Source organism: Phyllostomus hastatus, unplaced genomic scaffold (genome assembly GCF_019186645.2).
Source record: "Phyllostomus hastatus isolate PE091 unplaced genomic scaffold, TTU_PhHast_1.1 phas_contig_150, whole genome shotgun sequence".
NCBI classification, from domain to species: Eukaryota; Metazoa; Chordata; class Mammalia; order Chiroptera; family Phyllostomidae; genus Phyllostomus; species Phyllostomus hastatus.
Window position 1 is genome coordinate 17881059 of NW_025333611.1, and position 23183 is coordinate 17904241.

Here is a 23183-nt window from a genome sequence, read left to right on the forward strand (position 1 = left end):
CACAGGCACCTCTCCCAGAGGAGATCCTGTCACCCGGTCCCCCTGTTCCCCCCCCACCCCTGCACCTCAGCACGAGCTGCCCAGAGCCCCCATTCCAACCGCTCGGGGCGCAGGCGGTTCTGCCCTCACAGCCCGAGCCTCCCGGCCTCTCTCGGGCACCCCAGAGAGCAGGGCTGTTTTTCAAAGCTCTTCCTTCACGGTGTGATCCTGGCTGTCCGACAAATTTTGGGGGAGTGTTTTGAAAAGAACGAGGCTGATCCACACTCAAAACATTATTATTAAAAAGAAAAAAGGTTTTCTGCATAAAGCCCAGGCCCCCTTCTTCCCATTCTCTTCACTTACTGAGATCTTGGATGGTGCTGGATGCCCAACCCCTCTGGAAAGGTTTCCCTGAGGGGAATCCCTAAGAATCCCTCTTCCTTTCAACTCCAGAAATATTTTTCTGGGCCAAGTCAAGGCACCATCTGTCAAGGAGTTACGCCGTCTACCTCACGGGCGACCTAGAGAAAAAGAGCGTGAAGAACCTGGGCCATGGCAGGCGCCTGCGTGTGCACTCAGATGGCCGAGACCCGGGTCACCTCCTCTCCAGAACTGCTGTTTCATGGAGTACATTTTCTCTGTGGTGCCTTCTGGGCGGGGCCTTCTTCTTGGGACTCTGTAAACCCCCGGGCAGGGGCAGCAGACCCTGAACCCAAGACAGACGGGTAGGAAAGAAAGGCTTTGCTGGGCATCTCCCGCCAGTGCTCTCACTGCAAGTGGCTGCAAACTGGTCTATGACCAAAAAAGCAAGAGGAACATTCTGTTTGTCCAACGTCATGGCCAGCAAGAGAACGCCAGCCATCTGTGCAGAAGAGAACGCGGCTACGGACTCCTGGTCTGCCTGCCGAGATAAAGCCGTAGGGAGAAAGCCTTAATTAACTTCCCCTGCCAATGCCTCGTCGTGCAACATCATCTCCACCCCCAGTGAAGGACAAGTCCCCAGCTAACACCTGGAAAGACACGAGAGGGCTTAGAAGGAACTGAATTTAAAATTTCCTGGGCGTCAGAGATAGAGATATGCCGGCACAGCCGGAGGTCAGAGCGAAGGGAGTTCATCTATCATTCGGAAGCAGCGAGGAGCGCCTTGCCATGGAAGGGCCCTGCGCTCTGGGCTCAGCTGTGCCCCTGATTTGTGGCACGGTCGCTGGCAAGTCGTTTTCCTTCTTGGGCCCTTCCTTGGCCCAGAGGAAAGATGAAGGGGCTGGATAAAATCAAAAGCGACGTGAAGGGAGGTGTATTTTGTTCAACGGGCAAAATGTTTCAAACACATTCGAATTACTGACCAACATTAAACAGTTGAATACTTTCAAATAAAAATTTAGGGTTTCCACCTCCCCTGAAAAGTAAGAAGGCTGGACACTCACAGGCGGCCACAGCGGGCTGGAGGCCAGCAGCGACCGCCCCCATCAGTGGGGACGCGTGTGCTCCAGTCCCCGAAGTCCCCACGGCGCTGTCTCCACCGTCTCTCCGACGCTGAGGCTGTCTTGTGTGTCTGTCGACGATCGCTACCTTTGTTTCTGTGACACCCTCTGGGTTCACGCGGTCACGTTAGCAGCCCAGCCCCAGAGAGCGTTTGGGTCCGGGACCCTGGACCTCTGGTGTTTCCTGTTCTGGAAGCGGACTCTGGAGTCGGTGCCTGCAGTCAGGCGCGAGCTCCCCGCCCTCTCTAGCCCTGCAACGTCAGCAGCCTCCTGGACTTGGTCCAGCCAACGGGGAAGAAACAGTCCCCAGCACGGCAAGGACTACGTCGGGCCGTTTCCAAGAACACTCAGCCTGGAATGTGGAGGGTCCTAGTAGGACTTTAGAAAACATTAACAATGGTTGTTGGCAACTTTATCAACATCTTAAACATTAGGACACTGACTTTTTAGAACTTTTTTCTAATGTGTGTCCCACGGCACTAGCCCCAGTATCCAATGCTCCCCTTTGAAAGATTTCCCAGAGTGTTGTCTGAGATGACCTCACAGATTCCTCGCAGCTCTAGAGCTCTGCCACCTCACCCAGGGGTCGCACGGCAAACACACAGCGAGCCGGGCACCGGGATGCTCAAAGGGAACACCACAGCAGTCCGGCCGAAGCTCTCTGGCTGGGAACCAGAACCGAAATGGATCTTCTAGGATGGAGGGGGGCGCAGAGGGGGTAAGGGGCGGAGGGTGTCTTAGAAAGAAAGCTGCAAGGAAGAGATGGGACTTGGACAGGCTGGGAAGGTAGGGAGCTTTGCATTAACTGAACTTTGGATACATTCATTTTCATGCTGAAAGTCCATTTTCTGCTCTTAAAATCCCTTCACCTCTTCTCAAGGAATTTGTGTCTCAGCTTCCGGAGAGCCATGGCCTCATTTAAAACGTGAAAGCAGGTGATGGAAACATCAGGTTCCTAGGCTGGTGAAGTTTTATTTTTGTTCCTTCATTGGCATGGTTTAACCTTTGCTTCTGGCAGCTAACATGTTGCTCAAATAAAGTGAAGAGAAGGGGGTAGGACCGGGAACCACAACAAGATCTCTGGAAATGATTTTGCAGATGGGAAAATAGCCTTTCAGTCATTTCCCCACACATTCTGTTAGGTTCAGTTCCACAGGCCCGCCTTACATTATTACCTGGTACACGTGAGGAGCCTGCAAAGCCTGCGAGGCCGTGACATGCCTCACATAGACCTTACAAGGAAGCTCAGAATAGAAATAAAGTACCACAATATATAAGGTCAAAATATGGATTCTAATCAGTTTTTGTAGAGAGGATTTCAAAGATAAGGACTTCTAATCGGGACCTTGCCACTTACAGTGTGACTCCAGGCACACAGGACTTAAGCTACCAGTGCTACAGTTTCCAGGACCGAGAAGTGTGGACAACAATAATACTTCCTTATAGGGTTTTTAGGAGCATTAAATGAGATCATACACATCAAGTGCCTGGCATATGTAGACTGGTTGATACAGGGGAATATTACTGCTATTACAATGGTAACTGTTACTGCTACCTCTAATAATTTTCTGCCAACTGATCTTTTGTCTTCTGCTTACATACGTCTGGTAACAGGGAGCTCAGTCTCTACTGCAGCAGTTCCTCTTTGTGCTGAATGTAAAAAATTTCTTCTTTGGGTGTAAACGAAGTATGTCTCTGTGGTCTGCAACGTCTTTCTTAAGCTACACCTTACCCTGACCAGGTTGCCATGAGGCTCTGCTCTGTGTCCAGGGCTACGTAGGGTTTGACCGGGGAGATGCAGAAAGAATACAACATGATCATAGCTTTGGAGAGGGTCAGTGTCCGGCTTCGGAGACATAGTGAGTGCACAGACAGCAGCCCCGCCTTGGTTAGCTGGGCCCCCGAGGGTTCTTCAAAGAGGAGGTGCCCAGGCAAGACCACAGTCTGCGAATCCCTGTGTGATTTGTCCCAATGACCCAACTACTTGGGCCTCATTTCTGTTTCTTGAACCTTCCCAGCTGGCATCCAGCTAAAAACTTGAAACTTCCTTTGCCTAGAATGTTCTTCCTTAGTATTATCCCAGAACTGATTCTTGCATCCCAGCTCAAATATCCCATCTTCCGCCAGGTCTTCCCTGAGCATCTTAACGAAAGGATGCATCCCTGCCCACTTTTATTTCCTTCTTGCCCTTTAGTGTAATCCGAAACCACCCCATCATTTACCTGTTGACTTGTGTGCCTTTTCCCCAGTCCCAGTAAGAGCAGCAGTTCTATCGTATCACCACCGCATCCCTGCCTCCTGGCACGGCGCCTGGCACATTGCGGGAGCTCTGTACACATTTGCTGAATAGTTCTTGAAAGGCATATGAGGCTAGACGGGGTCCCTTCCGAGTGCAGACATATCCTCCAGCCTCCGTCTCCCCCACACAGAGCCTTTTCTGCTGGGAGAATGGCTCCTCAGCAGCCTGGGTGCCCCTCTGGGGCCCAGGGAAGCAGAGCGTCCCTGTCTGAATACAAACGCCACCCAGACCTGACCACAGAGCAAATTGTTTTTGATTCCATGTGGCACATGGCAGCCAAATAGATTGTAACAGCACAGCGGAAACTGTCCGCCGCCTGGTAATGAATTAGTTGTTAGCAGAGGTAGCGACACTCGCAATCCCATTTGCGATCTGCAGGGCTCACAGCTGCTTCTCATTTTCATAATGCAAGGGAGGAGAAACAAAGGAAAGATGAGCCCGTGCAGGGCGAGACAGCAACAGGGAGGCAGCCAAGGCCCTGAGGAGCTGGGCTCCCTGGGATCACTTACAGTCTGGAGAGCAAGCCGTGGCATGGCCATTCTACATGTATAAAATCTTTCATTCACAGAGCTATTTGAAGTTCACTGAAAAATCATTTAACATCACAGAGCAGTGTCTCTTAGTGGTTAAGTGCAGGTGAGTCAGGGCTGAGTTCCCTTCCTGACTCTTCCAGTATTGCTGTGTGACCTCCAAGAAGCTGTATGGCCTCTCTGTGCCTGAGTTTCTTCATCTATCAGATGGGGATAATGAGAGGAACCATCTCCCAGGGCTGCTGTAAGAATGTTGACACAACACAGAAAACTGTCTATAGAGCCAGGAGAACCCCAAGGGCTTATGCCATCAGATGGCTGCTGTGGCTGTGAGAGTTAGGATTAGTATCAAGAGCAGCAGCAGCCTGTGGGCTTCACAGCACCCCGGGGGTGGGCAGGGCAGAGCTTACTATCCCCTTTCAAAACTGAGAGAACTGGAAACTCAGGCCCAGAGAGTGGAAGTGAGTTGCCCAAGGTGACCCAGCAGAAGGCCTGGAAGGTGCTCATCTCAGTGTGGATGAATTCCAGAAAGCTGCCCTTTTCACACAGACATCACCCCAAGCAAGACAGAAGGTTAGGGAATCTGAATATGCTCTGCTCTAAGCCTCAGGGTGTTCCTCTACCCCAGGCCGGTCACGTCACAAACCACCCCTCGGAGCTGGTGCAGATCAGTCAGTGCTTCCTGGGGACTCCCAGTCGGCCAGCCTGCACGCTCCGCCTCCCCTGGCGGGTGCTGCCCTGACTTCTAGGGTCAGTGTGCTCCTCTGTGTTCCTCCTCCTCCGCTTGGCAGAGGCAGCTCTGATGTTCCCTACGCTTGCCGTGAGTACGTGGATGTGACGAGGTCAGCCAGTGCTTTCCCGAGGCTGTTAATGTTTGAAGCTCCAGCTCTGCTCTTGAGAAGGTATTTGGAGCAAGACTGAGCGACGGGGCTGCCGTAGCTCAGGAGCTGACACCCCTCCCCCTTCCTAGAGGTCTGGCTTGGAGGGTTAGGTGAGTCCTGGGCCGAACGTCTGAACCTCAGCGCTGCAGGGAGAAGCCCGAGAGTTCGAGGCCCACCGGTAGCTCAGCTGGGAACGACAATCACTTATTAGCTTAAGCCTTGCCCTCCTGGCACAGCTAAGAGAACTGGCATTCTGGAAAGATGTCCCCCAAGGGGACAGCCCTGTCAGATGATACCAGACAGTAATTCACCCCCTGGACTGCAGGAACAGATGCTTCTTATTGCAAAGCAGAAATGACTGGAATAAAGACGACTCAGTCGAAACAAGCAATGATTCTCATTAACACCAAACAGGCAAACATGACCCTAATGAGAAAATCTGCTGCGAATGTTTCTGTTGGCAGACAATAGACCACACTCCACTGGTCCAGTCAGGACTCTACTAATGCAGTTCTTGAGGCAGAGAAGACTCATTTATTCTTTGCACATCTCCTCCAAGGGCCAACCTATCCAAGGTCACATAGCTGTTCGATGGAGACAGTGAGACGGATGTTGGCTGATTGAGTCTGGGCCAGGGGCACGTGAGGCGAGACCTGCAGATGGACGGGCTGTGAGGGAAGAGAGGAGGCAGTGTACACAGGGCGCCTTATTTTCTGTGTGGCTGTGGTGTCTTTACTATGATAGGAGGTACTGGACGAGGGCCATGTCTGGGAAATGGCCAGAAAAACTGCAGCCAGCAGTCAGGAACCACAGGCATGAACTGTTGCTGGAAGAGAAGGAAGCAATGTGCCTGGACCAGTAACAGCAGCCCTGGGAAGTTGCTCAAAATGCAGATTCTCATTCCCAGCCCAGAACCACTTAGTCAGAAACCCTGAGGTGGGCCCCCAGAGCCCTGTGTTTAGCAAGTGCCCCGGGCAGGGCAGGCGGGGCTGTGGGCTGTGGGCTGTGGGCTGTGGGCTGATGCCCACGCCAGTTTGAGAAGCTCAGCTCAGCCCTGGGGGCCTGTGCCCCGGAAGCGAGGGTCAGGACAGCGGGGTTTGCAGGGTGCACCGGCAGGGAAGGGGGAAGGCCTGCTTTGGAGCTGGAAGTGCCGCCCTGTCACAGACTCACCATATATATACCTGGGGTTTCGAGACAGGACATTAAGGAAGAGGAGAAACAATCTCGAGTCTCCACCAGTGCTGGTCACTCTCCTAGACCCTTCCCTACTCTGGCTCACTGAATCACTCCAACAACCCTAGGGGGCAATATATCTTCCCTTCCTGCAGATGAGGAAACTGAGGCTCTTCAAGTCTAGTGTCGAGTTATGAAGCTGGTAAGTAGCTGAGCTCAGAGGGAAGGTCGTCCATGCCTGAGTCCAAAGCAGCGGATCCTGTCCGTCACTACACGGGGCAGCCCGTCACCCTGTCTGCCTTTCAGTGTGATCCTAGGCAAGTGAGATCTGTGTATGGATTCGGAAAGCCTGGGCAGGTTCCTTTTAATATGCCAAACACATCTAGGTTACATTCACACCAACTTAGGCGTGATAGTAACATTCCTGCTGAGCTGACTTTGCAGAGTTCCCTTACACTGGGCTCTATAAATCTGAAAAAAAAATTAAAACACGTGTCAGGGACTGATAGAGAATGTTAATTTTTGATATTTTTATGTAAGGGTGTTTTAAAACAAAACAAAACATTCTGCAATCTACCACTCTCATATTTCATAATAAAAAGGGCACTCGAACAACAGAAAAGAAAAGGCACATAATCACAGAATAAAGGAATCTTATAAAATATACATTTTGCTTCACTATGTTGGCCTCATTTTTCTGATTTGCTGCAGTCACAAAAATATTCCTCTAAATCATAATGCAGTGATTCCTAAACATGGTTTCACAGACTGAGGCCAATGTAAAAGAAGTTTTTCTAATCCTAAAACCCACTTTTGGGGGGTTTAAATACAGTATAATTTACAGAACAGTTCAGCAGCCATCGTATTGATTTTCTCCATCACGGGGCAGGAATGATGATCCCCATGGTACAAATAGAAGAACAGAGACCCACCGGCAAGTTCAGGAGTCAAGGCTCAAACCCAGGCTTGCTGGACTGAGCCCAGTGACTGTTTGCACGTGAAAGCCGCTCTCTTTAATTCCCACGGGCTGGGCCTGGTTTTACAGGGGTGAGTGACTGTTGCTAAGTAGCTAATAGAAAAGTTGTCCCCTATCCTGGCCATTCTACTCCACAGTCACAGCTAACGAAGTTTCATCAGTCAGAGTGCCATTTGTGTACCTAAGGAGACTCTTCAGTTTACTGAGCGGAATGTGTTCCAAGCAGACCAGGAAAGGTGTGTGTGTGTGTGTGTGTGTGGGGGCGAGGGGGGTAGTATGTGCAGAAGTCCAAGACTGGCCCCTAGTGCCAGCCAGGAGAGAAGATTGTGGTCTGGATTCCAGCTGCAGGAACAACCACTAATGCTTGATGTAGGAAATGTCATCGACAGCTTTCCACATTACCATATAAAGCCTGCTTCAGGTATAAGGCAAGGAGAAAGGGGAATCACCCATACCCCGCAAGCCTTGCCTTCTCACTGGGAAGAATGCGGCTGGAGCCGATTCTGAACGAGGAACACTCTGAATAGCCCACCTAAAGTCCACACAATAAGATATCTGAAGGGAACCAGATCAGGTTTCTCAGCCTCAGCGCTATTGACATTGTGGGCCAGATAATTCTTTGTTGTGGTGGGCTGGTCCTCTACATTAAAGGATGTTTAACAGCATCCATTGCTCCTACCTAGTTTCCAGTAGTTCCCCACAACCCCTCACCAAGTTGTGACAATCAGAAATGTGTTTAGACATTGCCATGTGTCTCCCGGGGAGGGAGAGAAGGCAAAATCATGCCCCGTTGAGAGCCGCTGCATTAGACTGAAGTGAAAGAAGGCAGCGGTAAAGCATGTTGACAGTTGGATGAGTTGGCTTTTTTGTGTGTGGAAGCACTGTGTGCACTTCTCATACACTGCTAAGCTCTGGAATCCAATAGGTGATGTGTGTCCCATGGGCGGTACCTCAGTTAAGTAAACAGTCAAATCCTTGAGAGATCCTGGACTGACATCACTAACACAGAGTGTGTCTGTTCACTGTTTAACCAAGAAGAGTTCTGCTAAAAGATAGCAAATATTTCCCCTGGATTTCTATCAACTGCCAGATGGGTTTTGTGGGTGATCTTTGACTCCGAGGGCAATGCTCTCCTCCAGAGAGCCAAAGGATGTCACTCCTCTCACAGATCCACTAGAGTTACAACTGGGAAACCGTCATTTAAAACCCGTTGACACAGGTGGTTGGCCACCAGTGCACAGATCCAGCACTGGGTGCAAAGATAAAATCAAGTATCGTCAGAGAGGCCTACTCTGAAGAACCGTCACCATCTTTACTTCAGATTTGTACTGTCTAGAAAAGCACGTGCTATCAATTAAGTAGACACGGATTTCTCCAATTCTAATGAATTTATTTTTATGAGTACTCTAGTCTAGAATTATTATAAACGAAGGAGCTATGCAGGCACGCTGGCCCTGAGGACCACCCCTTCTGGATAGGTTGCCTAGCAGAGACCTGCCTTGAAGGGTCTGTACCCAATCAAGAAGGGAGCTTCCAGCGCAAGCTTTCTCAGACACAACCTGTGGACCCTAGCATCACCATCTCTTATGAAGCTTGTTACTGTAAGGGTTTTTACACTGTATGTCAGGAATTGTGATTCAGTAAATCCAGATTCCAACAATCAGCATTTTTAATGCCTTCCTTCTTCTACATGCCTAAGTTTGAGAACCATTGCCTAAGACTTCTTTTTCAAGGAACATTTACTTTTCAAACCTCCTTGTCTTCGAAAAGCTTAGTTTTTGGAGGAAATTAGCATGCTTGGTAACAGTTACTTGTGATTAATAATCATTCATTCATTCCACACATAGTCATTGAATTCCCTATTATGTGCTAGGTACTGTTCCAGATACTGGGAAATCAGCAGTCACGAGAACACCATCCTGTGTATGCCCAACACTACACTTTGTTCTACTTCTCTCTTTAGAACGTCCTCATGAACTAGGCGGGATCAGGATCACTTCCATGTCCAAGGAGAAAAGAAGGCTCAGGTGACTTGAGGTAACTTGCACGGGGTCTCAAGGCCAGTAGATGACAGGCCTGAAAATTAGATCAACATCTGTCTGCTGCTGTACTCTGTGTTCTTTCCGCAAAGACAAAACATGAGCATAAAAAGATAAAAGAAAAAAAATGTTCTGAGCCATCTGAGTCCAGTGCCAAATGAGTGGTCTGGTGGCTGAATACTGAGGGTATCCAGCCCCGAATGAATCACCGTGGGCTGTGGTGGAGGAGGGGGCTTCTTTACAAAAGTAGTAAAAAATGTAGGGATTCAGAAGGGAAGAAGCATTCGGGGAGGAGCGATAATACAGCAGAGAATGGCATAGATCAAGGCACGGGGTAGGACTGTGTAAGACTAATGTGGGAACCCGTAAGTAGGCCCAGCTGGAGCAGGGCCAAGGTATCAGGGGGGAGTGGGAGAGAACCAAAGTGGGTTGGAGTTGAATTATGCATTGCCCTCTAATACTACACTTGGGTGTCTGAGCTTTACCCCATGAGACAAGGGAGAATCACTGGGAGATGACATGTCAGAGAGAAGTTTGGAGAATAAAATGGATCAGGAGTTGTTTGCAGAATAAATTATTGGGAGAGGGCGACTCATCAAGGGAATCAGGTGGAAGATGTTTATTTATATGGTAGAGTTACTACAGGCAATTCACTAACTAATGAGAATTAATACCTAACATTAATAAATGTTAGGAGCTTTTAGGATGTTCCAGGCCCTGTTCTTAGTAACTTACATGGATTAGTTCATTTGATCCCTCAAGAGTTTCCTCTAAGATAACATTAGGGCTCCTCACAAGGCCCCAGCTGTCCTCCTAGTCACATGGCTGAGTGCACTGCCCCACCCTCTTTTGAAGGTCAGCCTGGCCTTGAGATGTGCTTAGTCCAAAGCAGCGTGAGTGCAAGCGATGTGTTCCTTCTGGGGCAAACCTGTAAGAGTCGGTATGTGTTGCTGTACACGTTTCTCTACCGCAGAGATCGTGAGAGTGTTTCTCAGGCAGGAGCCCCTCTGCGCCCGGGTCCCCGAGTGACCGAGAGGAGCAGTGTCCTCCTGCCATCCTGCGCCAGACTGTAGCTGGAGCAAGAAATAAACTCGTGCCCTTAGCCACGTGAGAGCCATTGGCACTCCACTGTAAGTGGCCTGTGCTGCCTGACATGATAAGCCCTTCCTCACTGAGGAAGGGCTCTGAAGGCGATGACCTGCGCGACAGTGGCCCGCACCGCTCACTGCGTGTGGTAGATCACAACCTGTCCAAACCACACTTCCTTTATCTTCAAAGTGGGAATCCCCACAGTGGCCACCTCGCAGGGACACTGCAGGAATAACAATGACCACTTTACATGCTGTGTCATAGACAGTTTTCTAAACCTTTGTATGTGTGTTACCTGATCGAGTCCTCACAATGACTGTTTTTCAAATGAGGAAACTGAGGCACAAACAGGTCTATGGCAGTTGCCTGAGATCACACAGCTAACCAGGAGTGGGGCTGGGACTCAAACCCAAGGCAGAGCCCCCACACGCATCCTCTGACAGCACGTGGAGGAATGAACTCCCGGCACTCTGTAACCACAGGGTCATTTTCTGTTAGGCATGATAAGCATAGTGTCTCCGGCCTGCAGTCTTTTGGAGGACCTACAAAGTATTTCTAACCAGAAGAATATATAATCTCTGAAATAGCAAAAGCAAAGTGTAAAGTCAAATTAGTAAATTCTGAACTATCTATAAAACTTGTCATCATGTCAACTAGTGCACAACAGCGCCGTTCCACTCGCACAAATTGGACTTACTGTGAAATGTGGCTGCTCTGTGATACCTGTAATATCTTTGACACGACGGGGGAGGTAGGACTTGTAAAAGTGCCTGGGGCCTAAAATATGCCTTCACATGAGCCCCTGAATAGAGTTCAACAAGTATTACTTGTCATATGGTTCTCCTTAGCTATGACCAACAGAAGCTCATCTGAAGCTCTTCAGAATTCTGTGGCAAAGCAAGGACTGGTCCCTTGCGCCGCTCCCAGATGGCTGTCAGCGGCTGGCGGCTGCAGCCGGGCCTTTGTGATTCAGTAAATCTAGATTCCAACTGAGGCCTTCTTTTTGCCCAGGGTGATCTAGTTCTCCTCACCTACTGAGCCAGAGGTGGAAGCTGTAGCCTGCCCTGGGCTGCCCAGACTGCCAGGTGGCAGGAATAGAGTTAAATGCACCTTCGGAGCAGCAGCAGAAAATCAGAGGCCTTTGAAAACTGCAGCTGCCCGGTACCACCTCTGCCTGCCAGTGCCTGTGTCTCTCCAGCCCCTGATGCTTTCTGCGGTTTACAGCTGTATTAAATCACACCGCATAAACCCTGATGCTTGAACCTCGACTCACCATCTAGGGTCTGCTGCTTAGCCTGGACGATTGTGCTAACTTGTTAGAGCATCTCGTATGTGGAAGCACTTTCCTTCCCAGAGGCCAAGCTAACAGCTTCCGATCTCAGGCCCCACTTTTGCTCATGCTTTGGATTCCACCCATTTCTTCACTGTAACTTATGTCTGTAGAGTCTTTACACTTTCCCCACTTGATTTTCAACTCTGGTGCAGTGGTTTCATAGTAATAGGCTCTGGGATCAGGAGACCTGAATTCAAATCCTTCCTCCATCACTTTTTGAAGGGTGACATCAGTACATTACTAAACCTCTGTTGCTGTCATCTATATTTTGAGGTCTAAAACAGTACCTGCCTCTTAGAGATGCTTAGAGCATTAAATGAAATAAGCCAGTGAAAGAGAGTAGAACATATAATTGCTCAACAGATGTTAGCCCATTATTGTTATTATTATTATTATTACTATTATTATTATTATTATTATCATTACTGATTCTCACAGTCGATGTTCAAAGATCCCCATGAAGAAGGCAAGTCAGGAACCCTAGTCCTTATTTCACGACGGAGGAAGCCGAGGTTTGGACACAGAAAGGTTTGCCCAGTGTCACAGCATTTGTAGGGGGCAGACCAGCGGAGCCTCTGCACTAGTTCTAACAACCCCCACCCCCATCTTTTGACCCTCCCTTTGCCTGGGTGCCCCTTCCCTAGCCCCTTCCATATCCATGGGCCCCATGAAAACGATTCTGATGGTCTCTTCATTTATTGCACAGTTTTATAGCTGGCCCCATGCTGGGTGTTTGATCAGCACAAATTATCCTTTCTCTTTGTGCATCAAGCTCAAACCTCAGAAGACTGCGGAGAACCTAGGATCTAGCAGCTTTTGAAATGGTAAATAATTTGCTTTTGTCCTGAAGGGCTCAACCGTGAGTGGCATTGCATTGCTCAGCGCCCCCTGGGAGAGCTGGCAACTGATGGGCAGGCACATTCACCCTGCGCCCTTCACCTCAGCATGGCATGTAAGCTACATAAAGGCTGAATAAATAAAATAAGTAAGTGACTGGAGAGTTTGAAGAAGTTTAGAGTGAAGTGAAAGAAGAGAAACCTTGCTTTTGCTAACGCAGACCATTTGGGAGTCCAGAAGCCTCAACTCTAGAGGTTTATTAAATTAAACTGAACCCAGCACATGTAGCATGGAACCTGGCTCACACAAGCTCAGAACACACGTGAGCTGCTATTACTACTGAGCTGACAGGCTGTGAGACTTCGGACGCATCTCTTCACCCTGTGCTCCCATTGGCCAGTGTAACAGCAGTTCTAGTCCTACTCTGTGTGACTGGGGAGATTACTAAGAGGAAAAAAACCCCAGATGTCCAAATGCTCTGAAAATGTTAAAAGTAGAGTCAAAATTTATGGTCTTGTTATTTTTATTAATTATTATTATCATATGATGATCTTTAGCCCAGGACAATAAGTCTGATGTGAAGTATTGCCGAACAGCCAGTCGATTGCTTTGGGGGACAGCTCTTGTGACACCCCTGCCTAGGGCCCTGTTGCCTTCTCATTGCCTGGTGAAGCAGCAGGTTAATGGGTCACAGACTCCTTCCTTTTCAGATCAGCTCCCTGCCCAGGGGCTGCGCCTCCGGGCCATGGTTCCCTCCGCCGGTCCTGGGGCCACGGTCAGGCAGGGTGGATGGCTCAGTTCTGGGTGCAGTGTGCCTCCTTCAACTCTGCACCCGACAGCTCACACCCACAGGGTCTGAGCTGAGATTTAAGTTGTTATAGGAAAAATCTTGGTTTTGCTTTAATTAAATATTCCACAAAAAGCAAGTCATTCAGCAAGTAGTGGTTCTCAAACTTGAGTGAGAATCATCAGAATCACTTGCAAGGCTTGTTGAAATAGATTTCCGGATCCCCCAGAGGTTCTGATTCAGCAGGTCTGGGGCGGGGCCTGAGAACTGCCATGTCTAACCAGTCGCTGGGTGATGAAGTCGCTGCTGGTCGGGGAGGACAGTGAGCGTCACTGGCCCAGGGCTGCAGAGCAGAGGCTGTGGGAAGGTTAGGGTATTGGTTTGAAATCTTAGGCACGCACCAGCGGTCCCCAGGGGCAAGTTACTTGAACCTCTCTGGGTCTGCATTTCTGTATCTGTCAAATGGGTTGTTACATAGTTTAAATGTCATAATACTGATTTATAGGATTATCATGAAGATTCTATGGGAAAAAATCCATGCAGAGTATAGTTAGCCCCTGCTCTCATTAGGCCCATACATGTATGTGGTGTTATACTTTTTACCCTGAAACTTTGGCATCTCAGTTTCCCTCATTGACTGGGAGCAGCTCCGGAGCAGTGGTCCTGCTTTGTTCACTTCTGTATCCCCAGGGCTGAGCCCAATGCCAGGCACAGAGAAAGAACACACTGTAGAAACCCACTGACTCACTCCGTTATTTACTCATGCAGTTGATAAGTGTGTACTGAGCACTTTCTCCGTGCCAGGTCCAGGCTAGACACGGTCAAACCATGAACAGGAGGCAGTAGTCCCTGTTATCTGGAGCTTACACTGAACAGGTGAGAGAGAGACATTACATAATTCAACAAGTAAATAAGCAAAATAGTTACTAATGATGAAAAATGCTAGAAGAAAAGTGATAAGATAAAGGAAAGTTAGGGACTTTACGTAGAGTTCAAGGGAAGGTCTCTCTGAGGAAGAAACGTGGGAGCTGAGATGTGATTAATGAGGCGGGGGCAACATGTGAAGGTCTAAGAGGAGGGAACGGTCGATGCAAAGGCCCCGAGGCAGTAACCAGCTTGGCAGTAAACAGCTCAAGGAATGGGAAGAAGACCAGAAAGACTGAGATCTAGCTCCACGAGTGAGGTGTAAGGGGTAAGGTTGGAGAGGGGCAGGCTCATGGAGAGCTTTATAGGCCAAGGTGTGGAGTTAATAATATTTTTAACTTAATATGTTTGAAAGGCCATATCAGCCTCTGGGTGGTGCATAGCTAGGAAGGAGGCATGAAGACAAAAGGTTAACGTGGTGACATGGGGAAAAGATCATATTTGTATGGAATAGAAGGTAGCAGTGGAGATAGCAAAAAAAGTGGATTCAAATGTATTTTGTAGCTAGTACTGACAGACTTGCTGATGAAATATATGTGGGGGGCTAGGAAAGAGGATATGACCACTACAGGGACCTGATGATGCATCCCCAGCTGTGATCTCTTTATAAGAAGCTGCCATAGCTACTTAGCTTCCCATCTACTCAACGTCTCATCCCTGTCTCTCTTACTTGATTCAGTTCCTCCCTTTTTAGGGCCCTGGGCCCTTTGGCAGGCTCCTCGAAGGTCCCTGCCCTGACTTCTGAAGCTCTGCAGCCCAGCCCTGGTGGTAGCCATCCCAGAAGCCCCAATGTCCTGCCCCCTGCGAGGCAAGGGGGAAGCAAGCCCCCCGGGGGTCATTAGCAGAGTGGCTCGTCAGCAGGCAGTGGATGACAAAATAAAGCTATGAGGGCACTCTGGGGAGCTGGGATGCTGGCAGGAAGCTGAAAACAAATTCAGTTGACTATTGACAGAGAGAGGTCCTGTTGGTTTGGGCCTCCTGGTGCCGGCGGGGGTGGCAGAACCATGAGAAAAGCAGAAGGCATCTTCCGGGCCCATTTGGTTTCCCCGGCTTGCTGAGGATAATGTATCCATTGATGGATGGTGCAAATAAGGGACGCTGACCCCCACAGTTGGCTGCCCTCCCAGCCCCTCTCCCTCACACCCCATCTCCTTTTCTTGTTTCACCAGCCCTAGACCCAGCCATTCCGGCCAAGCTGGGGTTTCTATTAACTATTTCCCTATGACATAGTAACGAATGTTACCATCAGCAGAGTATTTTCTATATTGGGCATAGATCGTGCTTGGTTTTGTGTTGGATTTTTGTTTTTTAGTTTTTCCTTTTCTTCCCTTTAGTTGGCATGGGAACGCTGAAGCACCAGTTCAAGGAGGAACTACCAACCACATTATAATCCCACCCCATGCTGCCCAAGGGCTTTGATGTGTCAGAGTGCACTCTCAGCTCGCCCTCGCGGAGGGAGGACAGGAAGCAGGCAGCCCCATTGTTTCCCAGCTGACAGGCTCTCCAGCTCACGTGATTCCAGAGGGGGAGGGGCCCCAGAGACCCGTCCAAACCCCCGAGGAGGGAAGTGTCGGAGTCCAGGTCACACAGCAAGTCAGCAGTGTGTACAGGACTCGGATCCAGGGCCTCGCACGCTGCCGAATGCTGTGTGTCCTTCTAGGGTCATCTTGAACTTCCCTCGCCCTCTGTTTGCTCACTGGTGAAATCAGACCATCGCCTGCTCTCTTTCCCCCAAGGGGTGCTGTGAGTGTCAAGTGAGGTTCATGTGATTCAGTCACATAAATGGTAAACATTTCTTTTAACCCTGGGACTCCAAACATGGGTCTTGCATTTTGAAATATTCATAAATGATTATTAAATTGATGGAAAATGAAAAGAAATGGTTATCTGTTTATGCCTCATAAGTAGATGTGAAGGATTACTATTCATCTATTGAACCTTTCAACTGTTCACCCATCCAACATCCATTCTTCAAACAGTTCATGCCTAGTGAAGGCCATGTTAACTTGGTTAGAAACTGGTTAAAAATAGACATTGACCTTGGCCCTGGAGAAAAGTGAGATCCAGCATGGAAGACAGTCGTGTAAGAGCCATCACAACACGATGGGTTAGGAGCAATAACGGTTGATCAAAGGCACAGCGCTGTTCCCTTGGAGTGTGTGCCTCACCACTTACGCAGCAGGGAAGGCTTCTCGGAGTCCAGGGGGTTACCATGTGGGTCTTAAAGGTTGACCAGGAGTTTCTTGGGCCGGGAGAGCCAAGGCCCAGAGGAGAATTACAGCAGGGTGTTTGGGGGTGGGTGCAGTTTGCTCAGCAGTGTGACGCAGGCGAGAGCTGGTCTTTATTAGGTGCTTTAGGCCCTATGCTCAACATTTCACAAGCAGTTCTTCACTTCATGCCTATGGTAAGGATTGCCATTAACCCCGTTTGACAGCTATAAAATTGAAACTCAAGCCATTATGTATTTTTGCTCAAGGTTTCACAGGCTAGAAGTGGCATAAGTTGAATTCATGGATGTTTAATACCACGTCTGGGTTCATAGTCACTACTGTTTATGGCCCCTGTTGAATAGGGATGCATGGGGGAAACTGAGGCTGTGAGAGTAGCTAGGGTCATGGAGAGGAAGTGAAGTGAAGAGAGGATCCATGAGTTGCCCAAGATCACATGGCTAATCAGTGACGGAACTAAGGCTTCAGCTTTACAATCGTCCTCTTTCTGTCTTTCCTCCGGACCATACTGTGGCTCACTGACGAGGAACAAATTAAGAGACCAAGATAGAGGGTGTCAAAAAAAGAATCAGCCGTCCTCCTGAGAAACACCAAATATCCTGTGCCTCTCCTCCACCGTTCTGCTTGTGTTAGGTTTTCCCAGGGATCTGCGTTGGTGGGGAAATTCAGAGTATTTGTGGATAACAGATGTGCATGTTTTCCCAGCCTAGTGAAATGAAGAGAAGTGAGAGGAGTTTGGGCACAGGGCCAAGCTCAGCAGAACTGTCAGGTCCTGGGTCTAGTCTACAGGACTTCCTCTGGTTCCAAATGCACCCCCTACCCTTTTGCAGGAGCTTCGATTTGCTTCCTAGCCACCATCTAAGTATTTTACTTATCGTGGTACAAACACCCCTATTACTAGTTGTATTAGTCAGCCTAAGCTTTCATGACGGAACACCATAGGCTGGATGGCACAAACAACAGAAATTACTTTTCTCACGGTCCTAGAGGCTGAAGGTCTGGGAGCGGGGTGTCAGTGCGATTGGGTTCTGGTGAGAACCCAGTCACACGCTGGTTTGCAGATGGCTGCCATTTCACTGTGCACTCAGATAGCCTTCCCTGTGTGTGTGGGGGGGGTGTGGGGAGAGGGGGAGAGAGAGAGTATAAGCTCTATGGGCACTAATCTCACTATGAAGGCCCCACCCTCGTGACCTCATCTAAACCTAATTTTCTTCCAAAGACCACATCTCCAAATACCATCAAACTGGGGGTTAGGAATTCAACATAGGAATTTTGGGAGATTCAATTCAGTCCATAGTACCAGTTCATGGAATTAGAGCTGTGCTCAGAAAGATGCGCCTTTATTGGTCAGGGATGCCGGAGAGGGCAAGTTTGAAGCCAACAGACTCTCTGCTGAAGGTGTTGCAGGTACTAGGTCGTCAGGGTGGAGGGGGTAGGTACTTCTGTAAAAGGACCAGGTCTCCCACATTCATGCCAACTGGGTTCTGGCCCAGGACCAGCTGAAGGAAACCCTCTCCACTGCCAGCCAGTCCCCACTCTTAGAACGAGCTAAGATCTGTCAAGCAAACCTCCCATGTATTGGTGTGTGTTTGGCCTCCTAAGCCATAGAAAACATGTAAAAATCCTTTTCCAAAAATGACTGGTTAGATGTTTGGGGATGCAGATTGAGCCATACTCAGCCCAGGACTTTCCTTCCCAGAGCCTCTCACCATTTCTCAGTGGAAATGCTGTCCAGATCCAGGGCCATCTGAACAAGGTCTGTAAGCAAGTCACCCCTGTTCCTGTACCCTGCCTGCGAAGTGTGAAGTCCAGTTAATTACCCGAGACACGGTGGGCCCATCACCGGGCTTCTCTGTGGTGACTGGGAGAATGAATGGGTTTGGCTCCGTCAGAGCAAGGCCTGGGGCAAAGTGGGTCGTGCTGCCTCAAAGCTGCTGCGAACGCCCCACACCCAGTCTCCCCGCCCTCCCTCCTGGACGTGGCGTCTCCGCAGCCTCTCTGTACAACCTGTCTCTTTTATTTCTGATACTGACTTCATGTGTCACACTGAAAATAAGTTATTTCAGCTTGCCTCACTGAAAAACAGAACCGAGGCTTGGTGTGGTTTCTGGACACCTGCCTCCGTGCGGGTTGTCCAGACCTGGCTTCGCGGGGGGCGGCGGGGGGGGGGTGGTGGAGCATGGCCACAAGGCTGGCCTGGGCCAGTTTGGCAGTTGCTTCTCCAAAGTCTGCCAGTTCTTTCTGAAATCACTGGCAAGTCCTTGTTCTAGGTAAAACCGTTCGGAGAACCGGCTCCAAATACTGATAGGGAGTCAGGAAGAGTGGACTGAAGTCTTGCTTGGTGGCCAGAAGTCCTGTGTTAGAATTGTGACCCCGCCACAAACTCACTGCAGACCAAGCTCTCCATGCTCTCTGGGCCTTAGTTTCACTGGATGTGAAACAGAGGATCAAATAGGCATTGAGTCGCACAGGTATTCGTAGGTAACTCAGTACAAAGAGGAACTATTAAATTAGGACAATAATAGTCTACCCTCCTGAGAAAGGAACAAACAACATGCTTTAATTAGCATATTAAAGGACTTTAAAAATCATGAAAAATAGAGCCCTCTGCTCTGTTTAATCCAACATTGCTAAGTTTACGACCATGTGACCTTCCCTCATCCCCGCAACCCCCAAAGAAAACGTATCAACAGACGCAGAACATAGAGTTCTAATGGAAAGCGCAGACTAGATGGAGTCCTAAAGCTCTTTAACAGCTAACTCTCTGGTGCCCCTCAGGTAGAAATATGGATTTCCTGTGTCATTTGACATCAGGTAACTTTATTCTAGTAGAGGATTATTCTAGTGACCACTAAGTAAAACCATCTTTATTTGTGTATAAAGAGGACCTTTCAAATACCAGCTATGAAACTTCATTATTCTGTCCCTGAAATACCTTTTCCTGGCCTTCAAAGCCTTCCCTGGTCTGAAACCCATCCACCTCTTCAAACATACCTTCCAGGGCCCCCTGGAACCTCCATGCAAATCTTCAAAATCACCACGTTACCTCTCCACCTCTCTCATGACCTCTTTTTGCTATTTCACTCATTCTCATCTATAATCCCAAACAATCCATGTTTACAATGCCCCTGGGCCTGTCGGATACTTGTGATCAAAGCGACGTTAAACTATGATCGACACAACCGTCTTACGAAGGCAGGATAGCAGAGGGTGCGTTTCAGAAACTGTCTCCATGGCACACAGTTAAAAGAAGTCAGGTTCTCATTCATCCTCTGTTTTATCCTAAAATTCACTTTCCCAGAGCTGTTCCTTCCTCAGACATTTTAGTCAACATTGCCCTATATATTTCACTCCAGCAGCAACTAGCTATACATTTAAATAAAGCATTTTATCTTCTCATTCCCAAATAAGTACAGCACTAGATTTAAATTATATTTTATTTTATTATTTTAAGGCAGCTGACTGCAAGTAAGACCTGGAGAACTAAAGGAAATCATCCTAGCAGATGGTGAAAGGAAACAAGTAGCAAAGCGGCTGTACTGGGGGATTTGTTGTTGCTGTCATTTCAGATCAAAGGAGCTTTAGATCTAGATATTTCCGAACTAAATTACAGAGTCCCATCCAGAGCATTTTTTTTCCTCCAAGCCCCTCATTTCAACAAGAATGTTGGATTTGCCGATGAAGACTCTGGAGGGCATTTCTGAAGAAGCTCGTCATCACAAACAATTAAGTTGAACAAACAATAATCGCTCCCATTTGTTGGGCACTCATTCTGGCAGGCCCTGTGCGGTGCTCTCCAAGCACTTTCTGAGTTTGTCTCCTTCCGCAACTCTGATGGGGACGTGTTATTCCTGCCACTCTACAAAATAAGAAAGCAAGGCTTTGAGAGGTTCAATCACTTGTAAAGATTACACAGGATTCCAAATAAGGAAAGTGTCCCCCAGGTCTTCTCTGTTAACCAGGATGTTACCTTGGAAATATCTACTGAACATCTGCTCTGAGCATTTGGGTTGCACATACAAATAATCCTGTTACCCACCCTCAAAGATTTCAGGTTTTTGATAGTAGGCATGGCCTTTTCCAACCTACAAAATGTATAAAGTCAAAAGGGCCAATAAAAGCAGTACAAGAAAGGAGCTAGTAAAGGAAAGAAAGACTAGTTATAGTTGAAAAAACAAGAAACCATTTCTACGAAATGGTTTCGTAGAACAGTGCTGTTTTATTTGTGATGCATGTTGGAAAGTAGGTCTGGTTTCTTTATTTCAATACTCTACATTCAATCTACCAGTAAGTCTTGTTATTACCACCTTGAAAATATGTTACAAACATACCTCTTGTATTTTCTCTGCTACCATCTAGTCCAAGCCACCATCCTCTGATGTAGACTGTTGCAGGAGTCTCCTAGCTGGTTTCCCTGAGTACCCTCTGTGGTGCACTGGGTTGCTAATACCAAAGTACAAGTTTATGCCCTTTGCCATGTGACTTTATAATCCCTCTTGGAAAGCAGAGTATATTTCTTTGCATGAGTGTGACCAAACCTCACACTCATGCTCTGCCTGAGTCAGTGGACTGTTAGAACACATGACCAAAAAGAGGTTTTATACATACTTGCAAGACGAGGCTTAGCCTCTTGTATTTCTGTGATCCTCTGTGAGAATCACAGGTTTTTTTGTAGTTGCTGTCCCTTTCCCCTCACTCCCAAAACAAAGATACGTGGGGCAGACCTAAAGCCTCCCAGGGTGCAGCCGAATCCAGCCTAGAACAGGTGAATCATAGTCAATCTGCAGATTATAATTGTGAAAAGAAACCATTTTGTATAAGCCACTGAGATTTTGATGTTATTTGTTAGGCAGCAATAACTGACTGATACACACTGTTTTCATTTGTGTGTCAACTGATCACTTCCCTTTGCTCCACAGAGGAATTATAGTGATCTTTAAAAATGTAAATCAAATGATCCACTCACATACTTAAATTTTATTAGTAATTTTTATTGCATTTGAGGTCAATTACAATTCCTTATTGAGGCCTACAAAATACCCTGCCTAATTCTTTGTTCAGTATGCTTTAGATCCACTAGCCTTCTTTGTGTTCTTTAAATACACAAGCTCACTCTCATTTTAAAGCTTTTGTATTGCTATTCTTTTTGTCTGAAAAGTTTTAAAGGCTAGAGCTATGCTGTCTTAAATGGTAAGCATTAACCACATGACTATTTAAATCTAAATTCATTAAAATTGAATAAGAATAAAGAGTTAGTTCCTCAGTTATACTAGCCACAATTTAAATCCTCAATAGACACACACTGTTAGTGGTTACCATATAAGATGGCACAGATATAGAATATCTCCTATCATTGCAGAACAGTCTGTTGGTTGTAACAAGGCTCAGCTGAAATATCACCTCTGCAGAGAAGCCTACCTTGACCACCATTGGATCAAAAAATTGTGGTACACTTACACAGTGGAATACTATGCAACAGAAAGAAAGAAGGAACTCCTACCCTTTACAGCAGCATGGATAGAACTGGAGAGTATTATGCTGAGTAAAATAAGCCAGCAGTGAAAGACAAATACCATATGATCTCACCTATAAGTGGGACCTAATCAACAAAACAAACAAGTGAGCAAAACAGAGACATGGAAAAAAAGAACAAATTGTCAGTGACCAGAGGGGAAGGGGGAAAAGGATAATGGGGGAAAGAAGGAGAAGGGTCAAGTCAAGGAACATGTATAGAAGACCTATGGACAAGGACAATGGGGAGGAGGATTGAATGTGGGACGTGGGAGTGGGTAGGGCAGGGGAGAGTAATGAGGGAAAAATGGGGACAACTGTAATTGAACAATAAGAAAAAAAGGTGTTTTTTTTAAAAAAAAAACAATTCTCTAGCTTACTCTCGATTCCACGACTCTTTTTGGCTATATTTGTAGCATTTAACAGCTATTTGAAACCATTGTATTTATTTATTGTTCACTAGACTATAGACCCGTCCAAGAGTGTAGGGATCTTGTTGCTGCATCCCTAGGGCCTAGTAAAGAGTGGGTAGTCAGCAAATGCTAGCTGACTGAGCAGATGAATGGAGTGTTGGCAGGTGGTGATGAGGACAATGCCCGGTGGAAGCAGAACATGAACAAAAGCAAAGCAGTGAGAGGTTGCGAGGCATGTTTGTGGCAACACTGGGTATCCTGCTTCAGCTGGAACACACCATGTACAGCGTTAAGTAAGTCTCAGCAGGAAGGCAGAGTGAAACCTCATTATCGAAAGACTCATATTCTGGTCTGAGTTTGCACCTGAAGCAAAATGGGGAACGACTGACAGTTTTTTAAAGGCAGAGAAATTTCTTGACCCAGAAGTTGATCTACTTGCTGGGTGGCAAGTGGATTATAGCATGGAGACACAAGTCAGAAGGCTAAAGCCATACTCCAGTGAAAAAAGAGGGAAAAAATGGGACAGATTCAAGAGGTATTATGGTGGTAAAATTAACACATTACAGGTATTGGGTGGAGAGGTTGACAGAATTTGAGCAGTCAAACCAGACACTGATTTACTGAGCCTGAGTGATTCAACAGAAATAAAGTGAGGGAAGAACAACAACAGAATTGGCAGAAAAGATGCAAAGTTCCATTTTTG

General features: G+C 47.7%; 1 protein-coding gene across 6 annotated transcripts in view; it reads right to left on the reverse strand.

Moving 5' to 3' along the window:
* GRIA1 (glutamate ionotropic receptor AMPA type subunit 1) overlaps positions 1-23183 on the reverse strand; it is a 274574-nt gene that overhangs the window by 234518 nt on the left and 16873 nt on the right. The window contains exon 1 of one of the 6 annotated variants that reach the window (XM_045825123.1): positions 1404-1617. The exons of the other annotated variants lie outside the window; for them this stretch is intronic. Coding sequence (XP_045681079.1) covers positions 1404-1446 — 43 coding nt within the window. The 5' untranslated portion in view covers positions 1447-1617. Of the gene's footprint in view, positions 1-1403; positions 1618-23183 lie in introns of those variants that run through there. 6 annotated transcript variants of the gene reach the window in all.